The sequence below is a fragment of the Gigantopelta aegis genome, chromosome 10 (genome assembly GCF_016097555.1).
Source record: "Gigantopelta aegis isolate Gae_Host chromosome 10, Gae_host_genome, whole genome shotgun sequence".
NCBI classification, from domain to species: Eukaryota; Metazoa; Mollusca; class Gastropoda; order Neomphalida; family Peltospiridae; genus Gigantopelta; species Gigantopelta aegis.
Window position 1 is genome coordinate 40,445,422 of NC_054708.1, and position 22,909 is coordinate 40,468,330.

A 22,909-nucleotide genomic window follows, 5' to 3' on the forward strand; every position below is an offset into this window, starting at 1 on the left:
GCGTGCCAATATTAAACCAGCCAGATACTGAGTAATTATTATATGAACAATATTTTACACTGGTCAGTAAGAAATGTATATACTAATTGAAACATCCATACATACGACATATTATAGTGCAATGTATAGTAAACCCTGTTAGTCAAATTTCTTTAAGTATATCGGTATATGTGGTGTAGTGGTTAAGCTATAAGACATAAAGCTGGTAGGTACTGTGTTCGCATCAAGTGAGAGTTTACCCAGAGTGGTAGTTGTAATAATGCCATTGCACCGACTTCTCTCGCGTTAACCACTAATCCACTGTCCAGGGCCCCGTTCCGGCAAGCGATCGTAGCGCTACGATCACCTACACTTAAGGTGAACTTAGTGCTAACATTGCTTCGTTGAACGGAACAAAATGTTTTATTCAACGACGCACTAAAACATTTTATTTACGGTTATATGGCGTGAGACATATGGTTAAGGACCACACAGATACTGAGAGAGGAAACTCGCTGTCGTCACTTCATGGGCTACTCTTTTTCGATTAGCAGCAAGGGATCTTTTATATGCACCATCCTACAGACCGGATAGCACATACCACGGCTGGAACGAGAAATAGCCCAATGGGTCCACCGACTCGTTGACAGGGGCCCTGGCTAGACAGCCCAGATAGCTGAGGTATGTGTTTCCGGGACATCGTGTTTCAAACTTCATAGGATATAAACATGAACATAAGATAGCTGGCGTATGTGTTTCCAGGACATCGTGTTTCAAACTTCATAGGATATAAACATGAACATAAGTATAAACTAAATTGTGAAAATTAAATTGTATTCTGTGTACGTGTTATTTGTTATTGTTGTTGTTGACACGAGAACATTTTGCACGCCGCCCACATACCCGTTTCCTTCGACTGGTTGTGACCAGTCCACGCCGCTACCACTGTTGTTGCTCGTTTCTCCCTCTGTGGTGTCACCTGGTTGCCTTTGTGCTGGAGTTGTTTGCTCGGTTTCGTGGGCAACCACGCAGTAGACTGCTCACAAGCGGTTAGCGTTCAAATGAGAATTATACACAGTAAATCTTTAATACACTCATGTATCGGAGTACGTCACTGTTATTAAATAATGCATGCTGCTTCCAGCCAAATACATTGTGCAGTGGCAAATATCAAACTATCAAAGGATATTCGATAATACGCTTGTTTCAAAGACCACTGCAGATCTAATTGAGAAAAGCAATGCAATCAGTGAACCATATCCCTTGTAATACGCACCCACTTCGCACCCAGTTGAAACTATTGTATCACCTCCCCACACCTCCTTTCTAAAGACAATAAATGTATTAATAATAGTTTAAACGATAATAATGAAATGACGGCTATAGGCAGACAGGTAGGTGGACAGATAGGTGCGTGTGTGTTTGTATATCATATATATTAATGCACAGTAATATAAAGAAACCTACCAATATGGACTGGCTATTAGAACCAGAAGATACATTATCTCCCCTTTGCAGAGATCTCCTTTGCTTCAGTCTTTTGAGTGCTTGTCGAACCTAAATGATATACACATGTGCGTATAACACACACACACACACACACACACGCACACACACACACACACGCGCGCACGCACACACACACACACACACACAAACATATATACATACATATATACATATATACATACATACATACACACACACACACACACACACACACATATATATATATATATATATATATATATATATATATATATATATATATATATAATTAGAAACGTTATCTATCCTCTATCTATTCTGTCAATATGTCTGTCAATCTGTCTATCTATATAGAAACGATATATAAAAGGAATCGTGTGTGTGTGTGTGTGTGTGTGTGTGTTCCTTACTTGTTTTTATCATTTTGCTATGTCAGTTGCATACTATAGCGTAACAAAACATTGAGACAGTACCAGTTTTTAAAAAAACTAATGAGAAACGTCTCATTAGTATGTGAGCGGTAGACAAATTTGATTAGTATATGTGAATTTACTAAATGAAAGGAAAGAAGGAAGTGTTTTATTTAACGACGTACTCAACACATTTTATTTACGGTTATATGGCGTCGGACATATGGTTAAGGACCACACAGCTATTGAGAGAGGAAACCCGCTGTCGCCACTTCATGGGCTACTCTTTTCGATTAGCAGCAAGAAAACTTTTATATGCACCATCCCACAGATAGGATAACACATACCACGGTATTTGATATACCAGTCGTGGTGCACTGGCTGAAACGAGAAATAGCCCAATGGTCCCACCGACGGGGATCGCGCATCAAGCTTTTTACCACTGGGCTACGTCCCACCCCTTACTAAATGAAGTTAAAGTTGAAGTGCTTTAATCAGAAATATAATAGGCCCGTAGTAACCGGCAAGGAGACATTTAAATCTATATATTCTGTCTGTCTGTCTGTCTGTCTGTCTATGTTTACGAATGGCCAAGATATATATATTTTTTAAACGATTTGATTTTGTCCTTCAATACAGTTAAATGCATATATTGCGCAATACATACACCGGAACATTTTTCATGGCATCATATATATGTTTGAAATCGTTCCAAGGCCTTAAGTTATCGATTCCACGTCTTCAAAAGACTGATGGCCAATTTTTTCAACACCCAAACATGTACATTTTTAGATCATCCTGTGACCCAGTTGATCATCATGTGACCTAGTTGAACACGTATGACCCAGCTGATCACCACGTGACCCAGGTGACCATCATGTGACCCAACTGATCATCCTGTGACCCAGATGATCATCCTGTGATCCAACTGATCATTCTGTGACACAGATGATCATCATGTGACCCAACTGATCATCATGTGACTCAGGTGATCATCATGTGACCCAACTGATCATCATGTGACTCAATTGATCATCCTGTGACCCAACAAATCCTGTGACCCAGGTGATCATCATGTGAACCAACTGTTCATCTTGTTACCCAGATGATCATCCTGTGATCCAGTTGATCACCCTGTAACCCAGGCGAGCATCGTGTGACCCAGTTGAGCATCATGTAACCCAGTTGATCATCCTGTGACCCAATTGATCACCATTGAACCCAATTGATCATCCTGTGGTCTAGATGATCATCATGTGACCCAGGTAATCATATTGTAACCCAAATGATCACCATGTGACCCAAGTGATCATTCTGTAACCCAGGTTATCATCCTGTGACCCAATTGATCATTCTGTAAACCAGGTGATCATCATGTGACCCAATTGATCATGTGACCCAGGTGATCATCATGCGACCCAACTGATCATCCTGTGATTCAATTGATCATCCTGTGACCCAGGTGATTATCATGTGAGCCAATTGTTCATCTTGTTAGCCAGGTGATCATCCTGTGACCCAATTGATCATCATGTGACCCAAGTGATCAATCTGTTACCCAGATAATTATCCTGTTGCCCAATTGAGCATCATGTGACCCAATGATCATCATGTGACCCAGATGTGCATCCTGTGACCCTGGTGATAACCATGTGACCCAATTGATAATCATGTGACCCAAGTGATCATCCTGTGACCCAATTGAGCATCCTGTGACCCAATTGAGCATCCTGTGACCCAGGTGATCATCATGTAACCCAAATGATCATCCTGTCACCCACGTGATCATTATGTGATCCAATTTATCATCCTGTCAACCACGTGATCATCATGCGACCCAGTACTGTATCTGAACTCTACTACTACACCCCGCCCCACGCCGACAGAGATAAATCAGTAGCATGCTTACCTCAGTGTTCAGAACACAGTGGAACAGAAAGATGAAGAACCCCTGAAATAGGTTTTGTTTCCTTTATAATACGTGTATCTCTTGACAGAAAATGAAATGGACCATTTTGTTAGTAACTTCTTTACCATTAGTCAACAGTAAACAACTTTATTTTTCAGATGTTTCTCAGATTTAACAAGCATAATTATAATCACATAAATTAAAACAGAAAATGACAGGATTCCAACATACCGCATCGATATGCATGGCATTTGATAGTCTGTTGTTTTGACGTCACAGCCACCAGTGTAACAACACTGTCGGCCTATACTATTTAGTAGTTGGTAAACTGCAACAATGTTTGTGATGCATGTTCATTTTTTGTTCTTAAATTGACAATATATTGTATGGAAAACAGCATATATAAAAAATTCGTTATTCGTTATTAAAATATTGACACTTAAAACAAAAACCCGGTATAACTAATTTGCTTAGCAGTGGATGCTAGCAACTGTATTAAAATGTACTTATATAACAAATACAAAACGAAAATTGCAAATTAAAAAATCCTAATTACGAACCAAAACATTTATATAATTAATTTCGACTGGAATACCAACAAATAATGTGCTAAGTATAAATAACAAATTCGTATGGTATTCATCATATTTACCTGTAACGAATTAACTATTGCAAACAGGTATTGAAAGACCACCAACTCTTCGTTAACAGCCACAAGTCCAAATATCCACGTTAAGCCGAGAAGAGGTAGCAAGAACAGAGTACCTTTGATTCCAGATCTGAAATATGATGACTGTGTTTATATACGTGATCTGTGATGTACGATGTGAAATACAGCCGTTAGAAGTGTGTGTGTGTGTGTGTGGGGGGGGGGGGGGGGGGGGGACAACGCCCCCTAAATCTGAACATTATATATTCTCTAACCCAGCTGAAAGGAACATTAATATATAGCGAACCCACCCAACTCCGCCGCTCACATCTCCAAACGTCTTTTGTGTATAAGGAATACCAGCAGGCAGTCTGATATATTAACACAGTAAAGTCATCTATATTGTTGTATTAAATTGTCAACGAATTTAATTGAGCTAAATGCTTTGAGGTCAAGTTTGATTTGATTTTTTTTTAAATGTGAAAATGTTTGATCTGTCTTTGCAAACCTTTTTATTGTTCCTCATATAGTATACAATATATTGCACGATATTGCATCACATTGGTCTGCTTTGCTGTGTTGTGCTACCCAATGCTATGCTATGCTGTGTCACACGCGTCTAGGCCCAGTTCCTTGGTGTACAGCTTCCGATCGATGGTATTGTGTTTGTTTTGTTTAATGACCCTACTAGATGAGTTCACATATTTGACTAATTTAGTCTTTCTTCAAATGATAAGGTCACTGTGATTCTGGTCTAATATCAGTCTCAGAGTGGCAGCAATTGTGTTATCTACTTCAGTGTCTGAACACAGAATAACATTATTGATATGGAGTAGTACCATTGCACTGGGCAGTCAAAGTCTCAGAGTGGCGGCTATGGTGTTATCTACTTCAGTGTCTGAACACAGAATAACATTATTGATATGGAGTAGTACCATTGCACTGGGCAAACAAAGTCTTGGAAGTAGCAGCTATTGTGTTATCTACTTCAGTGTCTGAACACAGAATAACATTATTGACATGAAGTAGTACCATTGCACTGGGCAGACAAAGTCTTGGAAGTGGTAGCTATTGTGTTATCTACTTCAGTGTCTGAACACAGAATAACATTATTGATATGGAGTAGTACCATTGCACTGGGCAGACAAAGTCTTGGAAGTAGCAGCTATTGTGTTATCTACTTCAGTGTCTGAACACAGAATAACATTATTGATATGGAGTAGTACCATTGCACTGGGCAGACAAAGTCTTGGAAGTAGCAGCTATTGTGTTATCTACTTCAGTGTCTGAACACAGAATAACATTATTGATATGGAGTAGTACCATTGCACTGGGCAAACAAAGTCTTGGAAGTAGCAGCTATTGTGTTATCTACTTCAGTGTCTGAACACAGAATAACATTATTGACATGAAGTAGTACCATTGCACTGGGCAAACAAAGTCTTGGAAGTGGTAGCTATTGTGTTATCTACTTCAGTGTCTGAACACAGAATAACATTATTGATATGGAGTAGTACCATTGCACTGGGCAGACAAAGTCTTGGAAGTAGCAGCTATTGTGTTATCTACTTCAGTGTCTGAACACAGAATAACATTATTGATATGGAGTAGTACCATTGCACTGGGCAGTCAAAGTCTTGGAAGTAGCAGCTATTGTGTTATCTACTTAGTGTCTGAACACAGAATAACATTATTGATATGGAGTAGTACCATTGCACTGGGCAGTCAAAGTCTTGGAAGTAGCAGCTATTGTGTTATCTACTTCAGTGTCTGAACACAGAATAACATTATTGATATGGAGTAGTACCATTGCACTGGGCAGACAAAGTCTTGGAAGTGACAGCTATAGTGTTATCTACTTCAGTGTCTGACAGAATACATTATTGATATGGAGAGGTACCATTGCACTGGGCAGACAAAGTCTTGGAAGTAGCAGCTATAGTGTTATCTACTTCAGTGTCTGAACACAGAATAACATTATGACTCTTACTCGTGTAGAGATACGTTTTTCAATATTAATGGTTCTGTCGTTGAGATTAATCTTAGTGGGATGTAAGCCACAAAATGAACTATTTTTGTCAGCAGCAGTAACAGCAGAAGTAAGAGTAGAAGTAACAATCATATAGTGAAGGGTAATCTCAAATATATATGTTTCTCTGACTGGTGTGCACATTACTAAGCCGTGTGCATACTCCTCTTTACAGACATCTCTACTGCAGGCATGGATGCATTTACACGGTTACGAATTGCGAGCAAAATGGCAGCATTTACAACAAACGAGTAAACGTATAAAATATGCATAGCTATCTAAGCTTGAATGGACATGTGATTTAAGTGACTACATCCATTAACAAAACTTAATTTCACCCTGATGCTGTGCTGTTGATAGAACTTATACATGTAATGGGTCGATTCATTCAGTTACTAAACAGAATAAGGTTTATGCTAACACGTAATGTTATGTATATATCGACTGACTGAATGATGGATTAATTGATCGACTGATCGACACACATATTAGATGGAGAAATAAACAGAATAGATAAACACACAGACAGTATAGTATCATCTTTTGTAGTCAACAGATAAACAGACAGACAGTATAGTATCATATTTTGTAGTCAACAGATAAACAGACAGACAGTATAGTATCGTCTTTTGTAGTCAACAGACAAACAGACAGATAGTATAGTATCATCTTTTGTAGTCAACAGACAAATAGACAGACAGTATAGTATCATCTTTTGTAGTCAACAGACAAACAGTATAGTATCATCTTTTGTAGTCTACAGACACAGACAGACAGTATAGTATCATCTTTTGTAGTCTACAGACAAACAGACAGACAGTATAGTATCATCTTTTGTAGTCAACAGATAAACAGACAGACAGTATGGTATCATCTTTTGTAGTCAACAGACAGACAGTATAGTATCATCTTTTGTAGTCAACAGACAAACAGACAGACAGTATAGTATCATCTTTTGTAGTCTACAGATAAACACACAGACAGTATAGTATCATCTTTTGTAGTCAACAGATAAACAAACAGACAATATAGTATCATCTTTTGTAGTCAACAGATAAACAGACAAAGAGTATAGTATCATCTTTTGTAGCCTACTGTCATGGGAACTTCCGTGCGAAATTTGGAAGAAAGCAAAAAACCATCATTAATAATTATTAATGATGACGTAATGATTCTATTTTTTTTAATGTTTGTTCTTGTTGTTTTGGGTTGTTTTGTTTTTAATTTTAAAACAAATGTTGACACTGTTTATTCATTAATATTACATAACTAAAACCTATATACATGCGTGTGTATGAAACTATAAATGCAAGCTACTGTTAAACTGATTAAAGACCCCACTCACCGGATGTGGTCGTATTCACCAAGTCGGTTTAGTTTAGCGGACGCCATTATGATTCGTACAACTGCTGCCAGAATGACAATGTTGACCTGCGCAGAAAACCAACACTAACGTAGAGACGTCTAGTTGAATAAAGTATGATTCGTGAGCACCAAAACATTGAAATGTATTTTACAGAACATGAAACTAAAACAGATTGTTTGTCGGAATTATTTAATCAGTAGTCATTATTAGGGATGTGCGGTATTGCCGCTATACCGATATATTGTGATTCAAAAGGTAAATAATTAAGACTGGAACATATATATATATATATATTGTATTCTTACGCTAAAATGTGTGCATATTTGAAAACGTCCCCTTACATCATGCATTTTTCGTAATTGTGTTAGAAACTCTCCTCAAAATACTGTTGACGTTGCTGTATAAAATGTATTGTGATACGTTTCGTGTTGATTGTACCCAAAGTTCACATGATACCATGTTCTGTAACACGTGAGAGACACGTTTCCGTTATCACTACTACTCAGAGATACGTGCGTTTTGAAAAATGCATTTTGTGGTATTAGAAACATCAGAATGACCAGAAACACTTAACATCTATGGAAGTGGATAATCTAATCAAGTAATGACAAAGATTTCTAGAGTAAGAATATTAAATAATAATAATAATAAACCAATAATTCCAAATGTATAAATGTAATATCAAATGTGATTACTCACAAACATAATTGCCAGAGCAGGACCAACAAAGGCCCAAATGGTGTTTCGTCGTGTTGAAAGCCAACAGCTGAAGACATACAATATACAACTTGAAGTACGATTTTACTAGATTTTACCACTCATATTTACTAGTATAACAAATTGCTATTTAAATATTTACAAATGTTTTTTTAACGGTCAAAACCAAAATATAAACACACGAATTTAAAAAATATTAAGTTTTAATTTACCACCCCCCCCCCCCTCCAAAAAAACCAAACAAACAAAAAACAAACAAAAAACCGAAACCCAAAACAAATAATAACTGCGTAAAAACCCCCAAAAAACAAACAACCAACTAGATTTTGATCCGAAACTTTTAAGTTCTAATATTCAAAAATACATTAGCATGTATATCCACAGAAATATCAAGCTGACATATATGACCACATAAATATTAAGCTAACATGTATATCCAAGAAACATCACGCTACCATGTATGTTCAAGAAATATCAAGCTAACATGTATGACTACAGAAATATCAAGTAACATGTATATCTACAGAAATATCAAGTTAACGTATATCCACAAAAATATCAAGTAACATGTATATCCACAGAAATATCAATCTAACATATCCACAAAAATATCAAGTAACATGTATGTCCATAGAAATATTAATCTGACATGTATATCCACAGAAATATCAAGCTAACATATATGTCCACAGATATATCAAGCCGACCAATTCCATTTACCAAAAACAATCACTATTAAATGCACTGTATTTATGTACTAAACACTGAACTTTTCGGGGCAAGTCGAGTTTTGGATGGGGTGTGTGCAGCCCCAACACCATCCCCATGGTTGGATCTTTGACACGCCTAAATATAGCAACATAAGAGAGCGATGACATATTAGTTCTAAGTGTCATACATTTGACAAAACCAAGTCGAGAAATAAAATAATATATTATGTAGATGTGATATGGTTAGAGCTAATACCCATTAAAAAGGTTTGTATATTCAATTATATTGCTACCACAAAATCGATTTCGGGTTGCCTAGAATTTATTATTGTAGCAATTATTTCCTGGGTGGATTTGTCCAAATCGATTCCATATTACCTAGAATTTGCAAATCAGAGAGCATACTACATAAGTGGATGTTATATATACCATTTACCTTACAGCAAGTTGTTTCTGAACGTATCTAACGAGCGAAAGCGGGTTGGATGTGTTTAAAATGAGTTGCAAGATAAGACACTACAGGCTCGATTTCATGATACTCAGAATTAACTAGACAATAAAATTGTAAAACACCAGACTGCGTAATTGACCGTCTACTCAAATGAACACAAACAAACAAAACAACGAACCAAACACAGTAGATATATACTTGAAATATTTCATGTCTACAAAACGAAGCCATGGAAGTTAAAATTACTTATTTGCACTGTTCATAGTTCAAATTAAGCAGCTTCCATTGTGAAATCAGTCCAACAATTAACTAAAAGACAAGGTTATAATTTATTAATAGGTACATCATGTACTAACCTGTATGAAGTACCGTAGCCTTCCCAATCGGCACCGGCCGATATCACAACCAATACCAAAGGGACACCTTCAACACAAATTTTATTTATTTAAGTAAAATACTTATGCCAATACTATCATAACGAAACATCAATGCTGTTTTATTATCAGCTACATGTATAAAAAAAAAAAAAAAAAATTGTGAAGCAAGCCCATCCATTTTAATAATACTGCTTCTATATATTTGCTTTGCCATTTCTTATACACGCGTTGATGAGAATATCGTTCATTCTTTGTGATGCCATATGACAATAAAATAATATATATATATATATATATATATATATATATATATATATATATATATATATATATATATATATATACGAAATACGTGTTTAATGTATTTTAAGGCTGGGTATTGAGGATACATGTAAGAAATTGAATACTACATTCGTGTCCATAAGAAACAACTTATCTTACAACTCGTTTCTTAAAAACCTATCCACCTGGCTTTCGCTGGTAAGATACATTTTGAAACAACTCTTTGTAAGAAACATTTACAGGTATCACAACGGTCACTCATGTAGTATTCTTTATATACACGGAAGCGCACATATTGCTATCATGTGTCCTTGTATAATAAATGCATATCATTATAGTTTAGTGTAACAACAAAACGTGATAAATGATTATACTAAAAAGTAATGAATATGAGTACAATACATAAATATGTTAATGTTAATAAATGTGTTAATCAACTCCACAGAAAATAAATAAGAAGACGAATAGAAGTATAAAAACATTCTAATTACCCCAGCCGAATATGGTATAATAAATAATCCTCGACTTCTCCGTGCCAAATACTTGGACCACTTTGCTGTAGAGATGTAACCCCTCAACCAGCATCCAGATGAACATTGCTGTGTAGAAGTAGTGTAGTACCAGGGCGACCACAGCACACACCATCTAAAGAAATTAACATATACATACAGATGTACATTGATGTGTAGTTGTGTGGAAGTGGTGTAGCACCAGGGCGACCACAGCACACACTATCTAAAGAAATTAACATGTACATGCAGATTAACATTTCTGTATAGCAGTAGTGTAGTACCAGGGCGACCACAGCACACGATGTCTAAAGAAATTAACATGTACATACAGATGTATATTATGTAAAGGTGTACTCATAAACACAGAGTTACGACTAGCATATCAAAGATCATGGATTGTATTATCCTTTCTATATCAAAGTGAACAAAACTTCCATTCTAATTCAACACATTTGTAAGAACGAATCTGACTGGATCTCCACTAAAAATTTTAGGTGGTAAAATCACCGATATTTCTGGCAGAAATACGTCATAGGTTAAGCAAAGAACAGAGTTGTTTTGTAATGACGTCATAAAGACAATTTCTGTAGCGTTCATATTACGTACAGAAGTCGTTAAATACTGAGACGTTTTTATGTCAAAAATGAACATATTATTCTTTATTAGTCGTTATCTAATCACGAGACCTGATTAAATATGTCAAATTACACATCTATGTTCGAGCCGCTGCTAACTGTCCGACCACCCATCGTCTGTTAATGGGCTGCCTAATAACGTCACCAGCTGGTGACGTTTATATGCTTATTCTCACTAAAATGTGACAATTTCCTATTTAAAATCAACCAGGAAACGCGTCGCCAATAAAACTAAATTTGCGACAGTAAAACCACCGATATACGTCCGCAAATCGGAAAACACAGTAGGGTTATCCCCTAACTATGTGACGGTATCGGGTTTCATTTCTCATTTTAACTAACATGTATGTCTCTGTATTGGTCAGACTACCCTGTATACATCTAGGCTTTATATTCAGGACATTATCCACACCAAGATAACTTGACTGTGCGTACCTGTTGTTTTTTCAATATTTATTTTTAAACGTATATACACTTTAACGATCAGTGTTCCAGTAACTACTTACTGACTGACTCACAGCTTTAATGCCTGCTAAAAACGTGATCTGAGCAGCACCAATGGCAATACACAGGTTTCGGTGAATGAAAACACGTTCACAATTCAACGATCTGAAAAATCCCAAAACAAAACCAAATTAAAAAAAAAAAAAAAAACTTACATTTAAAACAGCAACAACAAAACATTTTTTTTTAACCATTGTCATAAATGAACCTTTCCTTTACAAAAAAAAAAGAGAAAAACTAACACATTTAAAAACCTAAAAACACAAACAAACAGCAACTACATATAAAAATTAGCCTTGTGTCAAAACTGGTAGCCTTCCGTTATTGTATTGATGACATGAAAATATAAACGTTCCCATTATTGTGTACGTACCCTACAAACGTGAATACCGTGACCGCCATGAACTGCGTAAGCAAGGTGATGCTACAGCCGATGTAGGTGATGCTACTCAGTGCTATAACGTGCACCGCGGCTATCTATAACAAAACGTTAACACTAAAGAACAATTTGATAACATAAAGTTTATTTCAATTTAGATCTTTCAGTTTCATTTAGAAAAACATTAGAACTTGCTGGAGAGACATTTACCATTTCTTTTACAACATATTTCTTTGTTAGCGTTTTCTTTTTTATAATATGTCTCACAAATTGGTGTGTATAAACCTTTTTTTTTCCATTAGTGTTCCCCAAACTTGGTATTGCCAAATGAGTTTCGTATAATAAAACGTAAATAGGAAACATGTTTTCCAACACCAGCCATACACAAAACAAAAAACAAAGCTTTGGTATTACCTTCGTTAAAACAGATTCATGTGTAATCAGAAAAAAACATAACAATGTAATTCAAACTCGAGTACGAACATATTCTAACTTACTTTGTCCTACTAATATATGTATACATTTTGACTGGGTTGCAGTGTGTATACAGTGCTTACTTTGATGTGTCGAACCTGCATGAGGATGGCGAAGTTTGTCGTATGGTTACACTGGCAGTGTACGGTTTGGTCATCGTGCGACGTCACAGAGCAACCGAGACTCGACCACACCCTGAACAAACCACAATACGTCATACTAAACACTTTAATATAAATAAATACATAACGATACATACAAATACAAATAAAACACACAAGTAAACAAATAAATAAATAATGAAATAGTGAAACTGTGAAATTATAATGTAAGATAAAATACTAAATACTGTTTAATTGCAATTACAACACACATTTGCAATGATATAATAAAGTAACGTAATAAAAATGTTTATTGACTGATGTATTAATATTATTGATATATAAAGTGAATCACTATTCAAGTAACATGTTTTGGCATTATAATTTATATTTTATTATTTTATTTCCTTACCTGTTTTGGCCATCCCAAAAGGTACACGAGAAAACGGTTGTTGTGTTATTTCTAGTTTTGTTCTGTCAAAAATAATATTTGATATTAATTACAGATTACATATCATCGTTAAATAGTGCGTATGTCAAAGTCCGTGGAATGTGCTGCCTTGTCTTTGAGAAAGGGTATATAAATGATCACCTGCTGTTATTTAACAAGGCTCAACAAGTCTATCTTGGAGTTCCCCGGGAAATGTGTCTATCGCTGGAGATATCTTCTCTATCTAGACCAAGTGTAGTATCATAAAAAGTCGAATTTTTAAAATGTCACGAGGATTCGGATTCCTTTTCATCTCCGCTCACCCCCCCCCCCCCCCCCCCCGTATATTTTAAAATAACGGAATGTAAATCTTGCCTATAATATGTTACGTCATATACAAAGACAATATATTATTTTAAAATTTAACCCCTCGTACTCTGTTTAGAAATTAAGCATTCATTCCTACCAGCAATCCATTTTGGCGGAGACTGAAGTATGGCTGCAGAGAAACGCCACGAGTTTTACTGTATGCCGAAACCGCCAAGATAGGACTCACAATGGCTTCAGTGATGTTCGCCGTGTCACTTAGATTGTAAATTAAACAAATAAAACAGGTTGCATATTTTACTCAAATCTTTACATGGTACATTATCATATTTCAGAATCATTTTTGGTGAAAAATAATAAACAATGTTAATATACAGACATACAATTTTGTATTATATCCATTTTGCCCACTTGAATATAATTATATGATACTTACAGGCAGTCTATCAATCTATCAATGCTTATATGTGAATATAAAATTCGATAAATATTTGTTCTGATATTTTGGTACAACATAAATTCTACAATATGAGTTAACTATATTTATTTATTTGTGTTAACAATGGTTGAAGTATAACGTGCTGTTTATTACATGACAATTAAAAAGAAAAATCACTGAAACATTATCATTTATTTGACAGACTCATAGTGAAAGAATTGAATTAATATTGCAGTCTATTTATTGTATCTGCTCTAATGCCTACTATATCACCTTTGATTGGTCCCAACAGCAATTGGGGGTATCTTCATAACGACCGTTGCAATTAAAATGCTTTCTGAAACAAATACATATAATGACGACAGCTATTACTTCCCTTGTTTAACTGTAGACCAAGTGATGCCAAGAGCAACTAATTGCACAATGTGCTGAGGAGTCGTTCATGATTCATTTGCCTTCGCTGGGCTCGTCTTTTTGTTTGTTTAAAAAGTATATTGTAGTTTTTACTCATAAATATATTTTTACCCATTTGATTTACCCTGATGACAGTTAATACTATTTTTGTATAAAAAAATCGTATAAACAGTTACTGACATACGAATTTTGTGAATAAAATTACTACTGAAATCTAGTTTGGCATCAAATAAACAATGTATAAGTCTCACAAAAATAAGTAAAATGGAGTCACATTATATATATATATATATATATATATATATATATATATATATATATATATATATATATATATATATATATCACTTTGTGCAAGTTGGGCATGTTTTTTGTCCATTGAGCTATGGATCCAATGTAGGGACATACCCTAGTTTTTAAACACTAACACATATTTTTTACTATTATAACCGTTTTTGATAACTTAAATCATACTTTACTTAGATTTTATTGTTTAGATTATCCATTTCCGTACATTCAAAGTGTGTATGGTCATCCTGGTGTTTTTAATATCACAAAGTGCATTTCTCATAGTTTTAAAAACGCACGTGCGTCTGACAAGTAACAGTTATGGAGTCGAGTTTTAGTCTATTTTTAGAAGGTATTTCACCATTTCAAAGTCACAGATTCATGTTTCACTCAATTGCAACTTTATCCAAATGTGTTACAGGTTTGTAGATTAACTAAACTTAGTGTTGATTTTCACGGGTTGAAACTAGGGTATGTCCCTTTAAGTTTTAAAGTTCCTTAAACTTCAACACTAATAAAATGCAAATGTGTTAACAATATATGTAAAAATATTCATGTTAACAATATAGTATTTACAAACATTCCATTAACGTTTTCTTCATTAACCATTATATTTTACCAAGAAGAAGCTACCAATTAGTAAAAAACCCCAACGATTTTGAATATAAAAAGTAATGTAACTTTAGATAACAGCACATTTATCAAACGACAGTTTACCTGCTGAAGTTGCACTGTTTGGCGCCTCCATTACTTTGCTGATATTACAAAGACCGCGTGAGTCTTTAAATTCAAATTCATTAGTCTTGTTTTGTTGAATATGTTGAATGTCAATGTCTAAAATTGTAAAAGTGCCATTGCGTTATTTACAATAAACATAAAATTATTACAATATATTTAAATTCAATCTATATTTGTTATATCAATGTAAAAATATTTTTTTTAAATAAGAAAGATATAAAAGAATCGCAGTTTGAAAAAACGTACCTAGAACGATATTATGAAGTCAATTTGAAGTACAAGTAATTATAGGTTAGCTACCATTTTGTTTCTGAAAACAATCGTTGCGAATTTACTTAATGCACGTAATCCCACATCATCGTTTCTGAATGACAAAACCTTTATCTATAGCCAAAAACGTATCTCTGCTCTATACAAAGTCGAATGGGCATAATTTGGTAAAATAGTGGTTGATTCCATGAATCTCTATCTAGTGCCTCGTCTATAAGAGGACAGCCACTCCCGAAGAGATCCTTTACTGGACCACTCAAAGAGTACTCTCACTCCAAGACTAGTTTTAAAAGTGAAAACTAGCACAGAACAGAGCTCATTGGAATACATATAGCTGTGGTGACAACAGTGATGATATCAAGAGTTCCCAAAAGATGAGCATATCCTGCCTCACTGGTGGCACCCGCCATGAGTACTGCCACCACAGCTGTCATGTCCGTCACTTCATCTAAAACTGGTGGCACCTGCCATGAGTACTGTCACCACAGCTGTCATGTCCGTCACTTCATCTAAAACTGGTGGCACCCGCCATGAGTACTGCCACCACAGCTGTCATGTCCGTCACTTCATCTAAAACTGGTGGCACCCACCATGAGTACTGTCACCACAGCTGTCATGTCCGTCACTTCATCTAAAACTGGTGGCACCTGCCATGAGTACTGCCACCACAGCTGTCATGTCCGTCACTTCATCTAAAACTGGTGGCACCCGCCATGAGTACTGCCACCACAGCTGTCATGTCCGTCACTTCATCTAAAACTGGTGGCACCCGCCATGAGTACTGCCACCACAGCTGTCATGTCCGTCACTTCATCTAACACTGGTGGCACCCGCCATGAGTACTGTCACCACAGCTGTCATGTCCGTCACTTCATCTAAAACTGGTGGCACCCGCCATGAGTACTGCCACCACAGCTGTCATGTCCGTCACTTCATCTAAAACTGGTGGCATCCGCCATGAGTACTGTTACCACAGCTGTCATGTCCGTCACTTCATCTAAAACGATGAAAAAAATAAATGTGCAGTAGTTTCATCAGAGATGAAAACGGATGCACAAGTTCAAAAAATATAAATATATATGGGATAGCATTAGTCATCATTTTGGTCAGTGATGCATCATATTTAGTAGATGTAGCCTTCAAAGATATACCATAAATAAGCCCCAATTAAATAATTTAAAAAGCCATAATTGATAAAATAAAAAAGTTAATTTTCGTCTAATATATGTTTTGTCGTTAACTAAGCTAAATTAGATGTTATACCTAAATAAGAAAAACGGCGAAACATTGCGTCGTTATGAAGTCTAACTCGGTGTACGTGTGTGTTAAGGAAGGGTTCAACCAGTCCTGCAACCGTCGATATGCTCTGAAAAACAGCCTGGCAACATAAAGAACTCATGGTCCCAGTGTTGGACAGTTTATTGTGTGTCCTAATGATCCAACAACTGGTATTATTTAATATACTAGTAAATGAAACAGAATAGATAACAATACAATACAATACAATACAATACAATATAATACAGTACAGTACAGTACAGTACAGTACAGTACAGTACAATGGAATAGAATGGAATAAAATAAAATAACAAATGAATGAATAAATGATGAATGAATCGACCAATCAATGGACTAATAACAAGTTCTAAGCAAATAGATATTTTATTAAATGAATAAATGAATAAATGAATATAATATTTATAAAATTTAAACAAATGAATAATTGCATTAAAGTAATCATGTTTTACTGATATGCAATTAACTGACACAAATATATTTTTATATATTAACTGAGTAAGTAAATATATTTTCAGTACTTCCTTAATTATATAGTTTATAAATTCATAGAACTTGTGAATTTACGGAACTCAGTCGAATATGTCCTCATCAAGTTATATGGTAGAAAAGAATAGAATAGAATAGAATAGATGTTTAACGACACCCCAGCACGAACAGTACATCGGCTATTGGGTGTCAAACCTATATGGTAGAAAACGTAGTTACTATATTCAGGGAAGAGGAATGAGTCTAAGGGATAATTTGGAATCTACATGAAACTCTATTACTGAACTACATAAACTTTTATCTTGTGTCATCAACAAAAAAGAGAAGTTTCCACATTAATTCAGAATTGAATCTGTTTATAACCTACCTGATTCAGTTGTGTCCAATATTTGCTGTAACTGCCTTCAATCAGGAAATTTATAAGGAAAAAGAAATTCTGAAAAATATAATTATCTATACTCAACAAACAAAATGAAATAAATTCTATTATTATTATTATTATTATTATTAAGGCACATTATGTTATTTTTACATTTGAATTAAAGAACAAATGTTAATGATCTATCGAGTTTGTTGTGTTTCGACAATGTCAAAAGCACATAAATAAAATCATAATAGGGTAATGCGCCAGACATAATTTTAATAGGTAATGCACCATTCAGACAAATATCTACGTGTAAAAACGTCTTGGAATTGATATCTGATGAATCACGTGTAAAAACGTCTTGTAAATCATTGTTGTTGAAGCTCTGATGAATCACGTGTAAAAACATTTAGTAAATCATGGATGTTATATCTTTTATGAATCACGTGTAAAATTGTCTTGTAAATCATGGATATTATATTTCTGATGAATCACGTGTAAAATTGTCTTGTAAATCATGGATGATATATCTCTGATGAATCACGTGTAAAACTGTCTTGTAAATCGTGGATGTTATATCTCTGATGAATCACGTGTAAAATTGTCTTCTAAATAATGGATGTTATATCTCTGATGAATCACGTGTAAAACTGTCTTGTAAATAATGGATGTTATATCTCTGATGAATCACGCGTAAAATTGTCTTGTAAATCATTGATGTTATATCTCTGATGAATCACTCGTAAAATTGTCTTGTAAATCATGGATGTTATATCTCTGATGAATCACGTGTAAAATTGTCTTGTAAATTATGGATGTTATATCTCTGATGATCATGAGTAAAATTGTCTTGTAAATCATGGATGTTATATTTCTGATGAATCACGTGTAAAACTGTCTTGTAAATAATGGATGTTATATCTCTGATGAATCACGTGTAAAATTGTCTTGTAAATAATGGATGTTATATCTCTGATGAATCACGTGTAAAACTGTCTTATAAATAATGGATGTTATATCTCTGATGAATCACACGTAAAATTGTCTTGTAAATCATGGATGTTATATCTCTGATGAATCACGTGTAAAATCGTCTTGTAAATTATGGATGTTATATCTCTGATGAATCATGTGTAAAATTGTCTTGTAAATCATGGATGTTATATCTCTGATGAATCATGTGTAAAATTGTCTTGTAAATCATGGATGTTATATCTCTGATGAATCACGCGTAAAATCATTTTGTAAATAATGGAGGTTATATATCTTATGAATCACGTGTAAAATCATCTTGTATATAATGGATGTTACATCTCTGATGAATCATGTGTAAAATTGTCTTGTAAATAATGGATATTATATCTCTGATGAATCACGTGTAAAATCGTCTTGTAAATCATGGATGTTATATCTCTGATGAATCACGCGTAAAATCATCTTGTATATAATGGATGTTACATCTCTGATGAATCACGCGTAAAATCATCTTGTAAATAATGGAGGTTATATATCTTATGAATCACGTGTAAAATCATCTTGTAAATAATGGATGTTATATCTCTGATGAATCATGTGTAAAATTGTCTTGTAAATAATGGATATTATATCTCTGATGAATCACGTGTAAAATCGTCTTGTAAATCATGGATGTTATATCTCTGATGAATCATGTGTAAAATTGTCTTGTAAATCATGGATGTTATATCTCTGATGAATCACGCGTAAAATCATCTTGTAAATAATGGAGGTTATATATCTTATGAATCACGTGTAAAATCATCTTGTAAATAATGGATGTTATATCTCTGATGAATCATGTGTAAAATTGACTTGTAAATAATGGATATTATATCTCTGATGAATCACGTGTAAAATCGTCTTGTAAATCATGGATGTTATATCTCTGATGAATCATGTGTAAAATTGTCTTGTAAATCATGGATGTTATATCTCTGATGAATCACGCGTAAAATCATCTTGTAAATAATGGAGGTTATATATCTTATGAATCACGTGTAAAATCATCTTGTATATAATGGATGTTACATGTCTGATGAATCATGTGTAAAATTGTCTTGTAAATAATGGATATTATATCTCTGATGAATCACGTGTAAAATCGTCTTGTAAATTATGGATGTTATATCTCTGATGAATCATGTGTAAAATTGTCTTGTAAATCATGGATGTTATCTCTGATGAATCATGTGTAAAATTGTCTTGTAAATCTTGGATGTTATATCTCTGATGGGGAAATCATGTGTAAAATTGTCTTGTAAATCATGCATGTTATATCTCCGATGAATCACGTGTAAAATCGTCTTGTAAATAATGGAGGTTATATCTCTTATGAATCACGCGTAAAATTGTCTTGTAAATTATGGATGTTATATCTCTGACGAATTATGTGTAAAATTGTCTTGTAAATCATGGATGTTATATCTATGATGAATGACGTGTAAAATCGTCTTGTAAATCATGGATGTTATATCTCTGATGAATCACGCGTAAAATCATCTTGTAAATAATGGAGGTTATATATCTTATGAATCACGTGTAAAATCATCTTGTAAATAATGGATGTTATATCTCTGATGAATCATGTGTAAAATTGTCTTGTAAATAATGGATATTATATCTCTGATGAATCACGTGTAAAATCGTCTTGTAAATCATGGATGTTTTATCTCTGATGAATCATGTGTAAAATCGTCTTATAAATCATGGATGTTATATCTCTGATGAATCATTTTTAAAATTGTCTTCTAAATCATGGATGTTATATCTGTGATGAATCACTTGTAAATCATGGATGTTATATCTCTGATGAATCATGTGTAAAATTGTCTTGTAAATCATGGATGTTATCTCTGATGAATCACGCATAAAATCATCTTGTAAATAATGGAGGTTATATATCTTATGAATCACGTGTAAAATCATATTGTAAATAATGGATGTTATATCTCTGATGAATCATGTGTAAAATTGTCTTGTAAATAATGGATATTATATCTCTGATGAATCACGTGTAAAATCGTCTTGTAAATCATGGATGTTATATCTCTGATGAATCATGTGTAAAATTGTCTTCTAAATCATGGATGTTATATCTGTGATGAATCACTTGTAAATCATGGATGTTATATCTCTGATGAATCATGTGTAAAATTGTCTTGTAAATCATGGATATTATATTTCTGATGAATCACGCGTAAAATTATCTTGTAAATTATGGATGTTATATCTCTGACGAATTATGTGTCAAATTGTCTTGTAAATCATGGATGTTATATCGCTGATGACGACATTCAAATGAGGAAAGTGTTTAAACTTAGATGATTTTCTCAGTTATCTTGTAAACTATTTTGTGGCCGAGATAATACAGTGGTAGGAAGCAGACATAATGAAGACAAAACAAAAACTTATTAACAGTGTGAATAATTCATTACTTTGTGTCCTGTTCCAGAGGCGGATTCAGGGTTTTGTAAAGTGAGAGGGGGTCACGGGAACGCCTGTGCCCCCCCCCCCCCCCCCCTTTTCTGGATACGCGAATGTCGTTCTCATTTAATATTTACCTCTAAAGAAGATTCATGGGTTGAATGTAACAGATTTGGTTTTAAAAAAGAATCAAGTTGTCTGTTGGCTCTTTCCACTTGAACAATGATTTCTTCAAAAGGCATCTCCTTTCTCCAGATGTCAGGCGAAACGCATTGTTTGTCGTCTATACACTGCAATATATTTAAGATCAGTGTTAGTTATATTAATCACATTGAATCATGGGGTCGTAGGATCGAATCCTTCAGATGACCTATTGTGGTTTTTTCTCATCGCTACAAGTATGACTGGTATATCAAAGGATGTGTTCTGTGATGGTCTCTAGGTAGCACTAAACATATAATTTCGGCTGGGTCAAAGTTCGAGGTGCAACTTTTGATAGAGAAGTTAACACCACAAGTCCTCTGATTGGTTATAAATGTGAGTGTGTTGGTTGTAAACAAAATTAGTTTCATCTGGCTAAAAATGTACCACTGTTTATGGGGTACCAGTTAAAAAAGTACCAACATTTTGAGCGAAACTAGGGGTGTTGTAAAAACATCTGGTTACCGGTATACCGAAAATGAGCCATGGAAGGTACCATTTTCTTCATTTAATACTTTGAGGTAGGGGTTGTAGTACTGAATTTTTATGTGTCATAGTTTGGTTGGTATATTGCATATAGTGTTTTTAAGCACAAACGTTAACATGGTAGCCTATGGGATTTTATTTGGTATACTACAACCTATATGTGGGGAAAATGCATATACAAGATCCGTTATCACTAAATAAAATCTGGTGCTTTATCTTTGAATACTAGGTGGACATCCAACAGTCAATTATTAATTAATTAAAGTGATCTAAGGTTGTCCTTAAAATGTTTTAAAACTTATATTAGGTATTGTGACGAATATCCGTCGTGGTATGCAAGTCTGACCTGGGTCTGCGCTAGAATCCAAACTAGAATACGCTTAATGATACACCAAACTGGAATACGCTTAATGATACACCAAACTGGAATACGCTTAATGATACACCAAACTAGCAAGTTCTATCAAATCCTGTTTCTTCTGAAGACCTACTGTCAGAATTGCCAAATGTTTGGCATCCAATAACCGATGAATAATTGATTAATGTGCTCTAGAGGTGTCGTTAAACAAACAAAATTTAACTTTATGATAATTTTCTCTGTTTTGTTTGTTTTTAAGATTCGTAAATACTGTGACAATAACGGTTAAGTTTATTCGTGTGTATTATCATGGATAAAGGTCCAAAATAAATTATTGTATCGTTTGAGATTTTGTCTACATAACGATGTTTGAAGAAATCATTCCAATTAAGAAGA

The 22,909-nt window shown here is 34.5% G+C and overlaps 1 protein-coding gene across 1 annotated transcript in view; it reads right to left on the reverse strand.

The window, feature by feature from the left end:
- The window catches only part of LOC121383624 (adhesion G-protein coupled receptor D1-like), a 28,249-nt gene extending 14,370 nt beyond the window's left edge, over window positions 1–13,879 (reverse strand). The window contains exons 1-12 of the mRNA XM_041513717.1: window positions 13,869–13,879; window positions 12,955–13,066; window positions 12,392–12,495; window positions 12,021–12,123; window positions 10,859–11,012; window positions 10,065–10,131; window positions 8,530–8,596; window positions 7,810–7,895; window positions 4,439–4,565; window positions 3,787–3,828; window positions 1,447–1,536; window positions 883–1,015 (exon numbers count right to left, since the gene is read on the reverse strand). Of these exons, the coding sequence (XP_041369651.1) occupies window positions 883–1,015; window positions 1,447–1,536; window positions 3,787–3,828; window positions 4,439–4,565; window positions 7,810–7,895; window positions 8,530–8,596; window positions 10,065–10,131; window positions 10,859–11,012; window positions 12,021–12,123; window positions 12,392–12,495; window positions 12,955–13,066; window positions 13,869–13,879 (1,096 nt within the window). The remainder of the gene's footprint in view (window positions 1–882; window positions 1,016–1,446; window positions 1,537–3,786; window positions 3,829–4,438; window positions 4,566–7,809; window positions 7,896–8,529; window positions 8,597–10,064; window positions 10,132–10,858; window positions 11,013–12,020; window positions 12,124–12,391; window positions 12,496–12,954; window positions 13,067–13,868) is intronic.
- Between the last annotated feature and the right edge of the window lie 9,030 nt (window positions 13,880–22,909).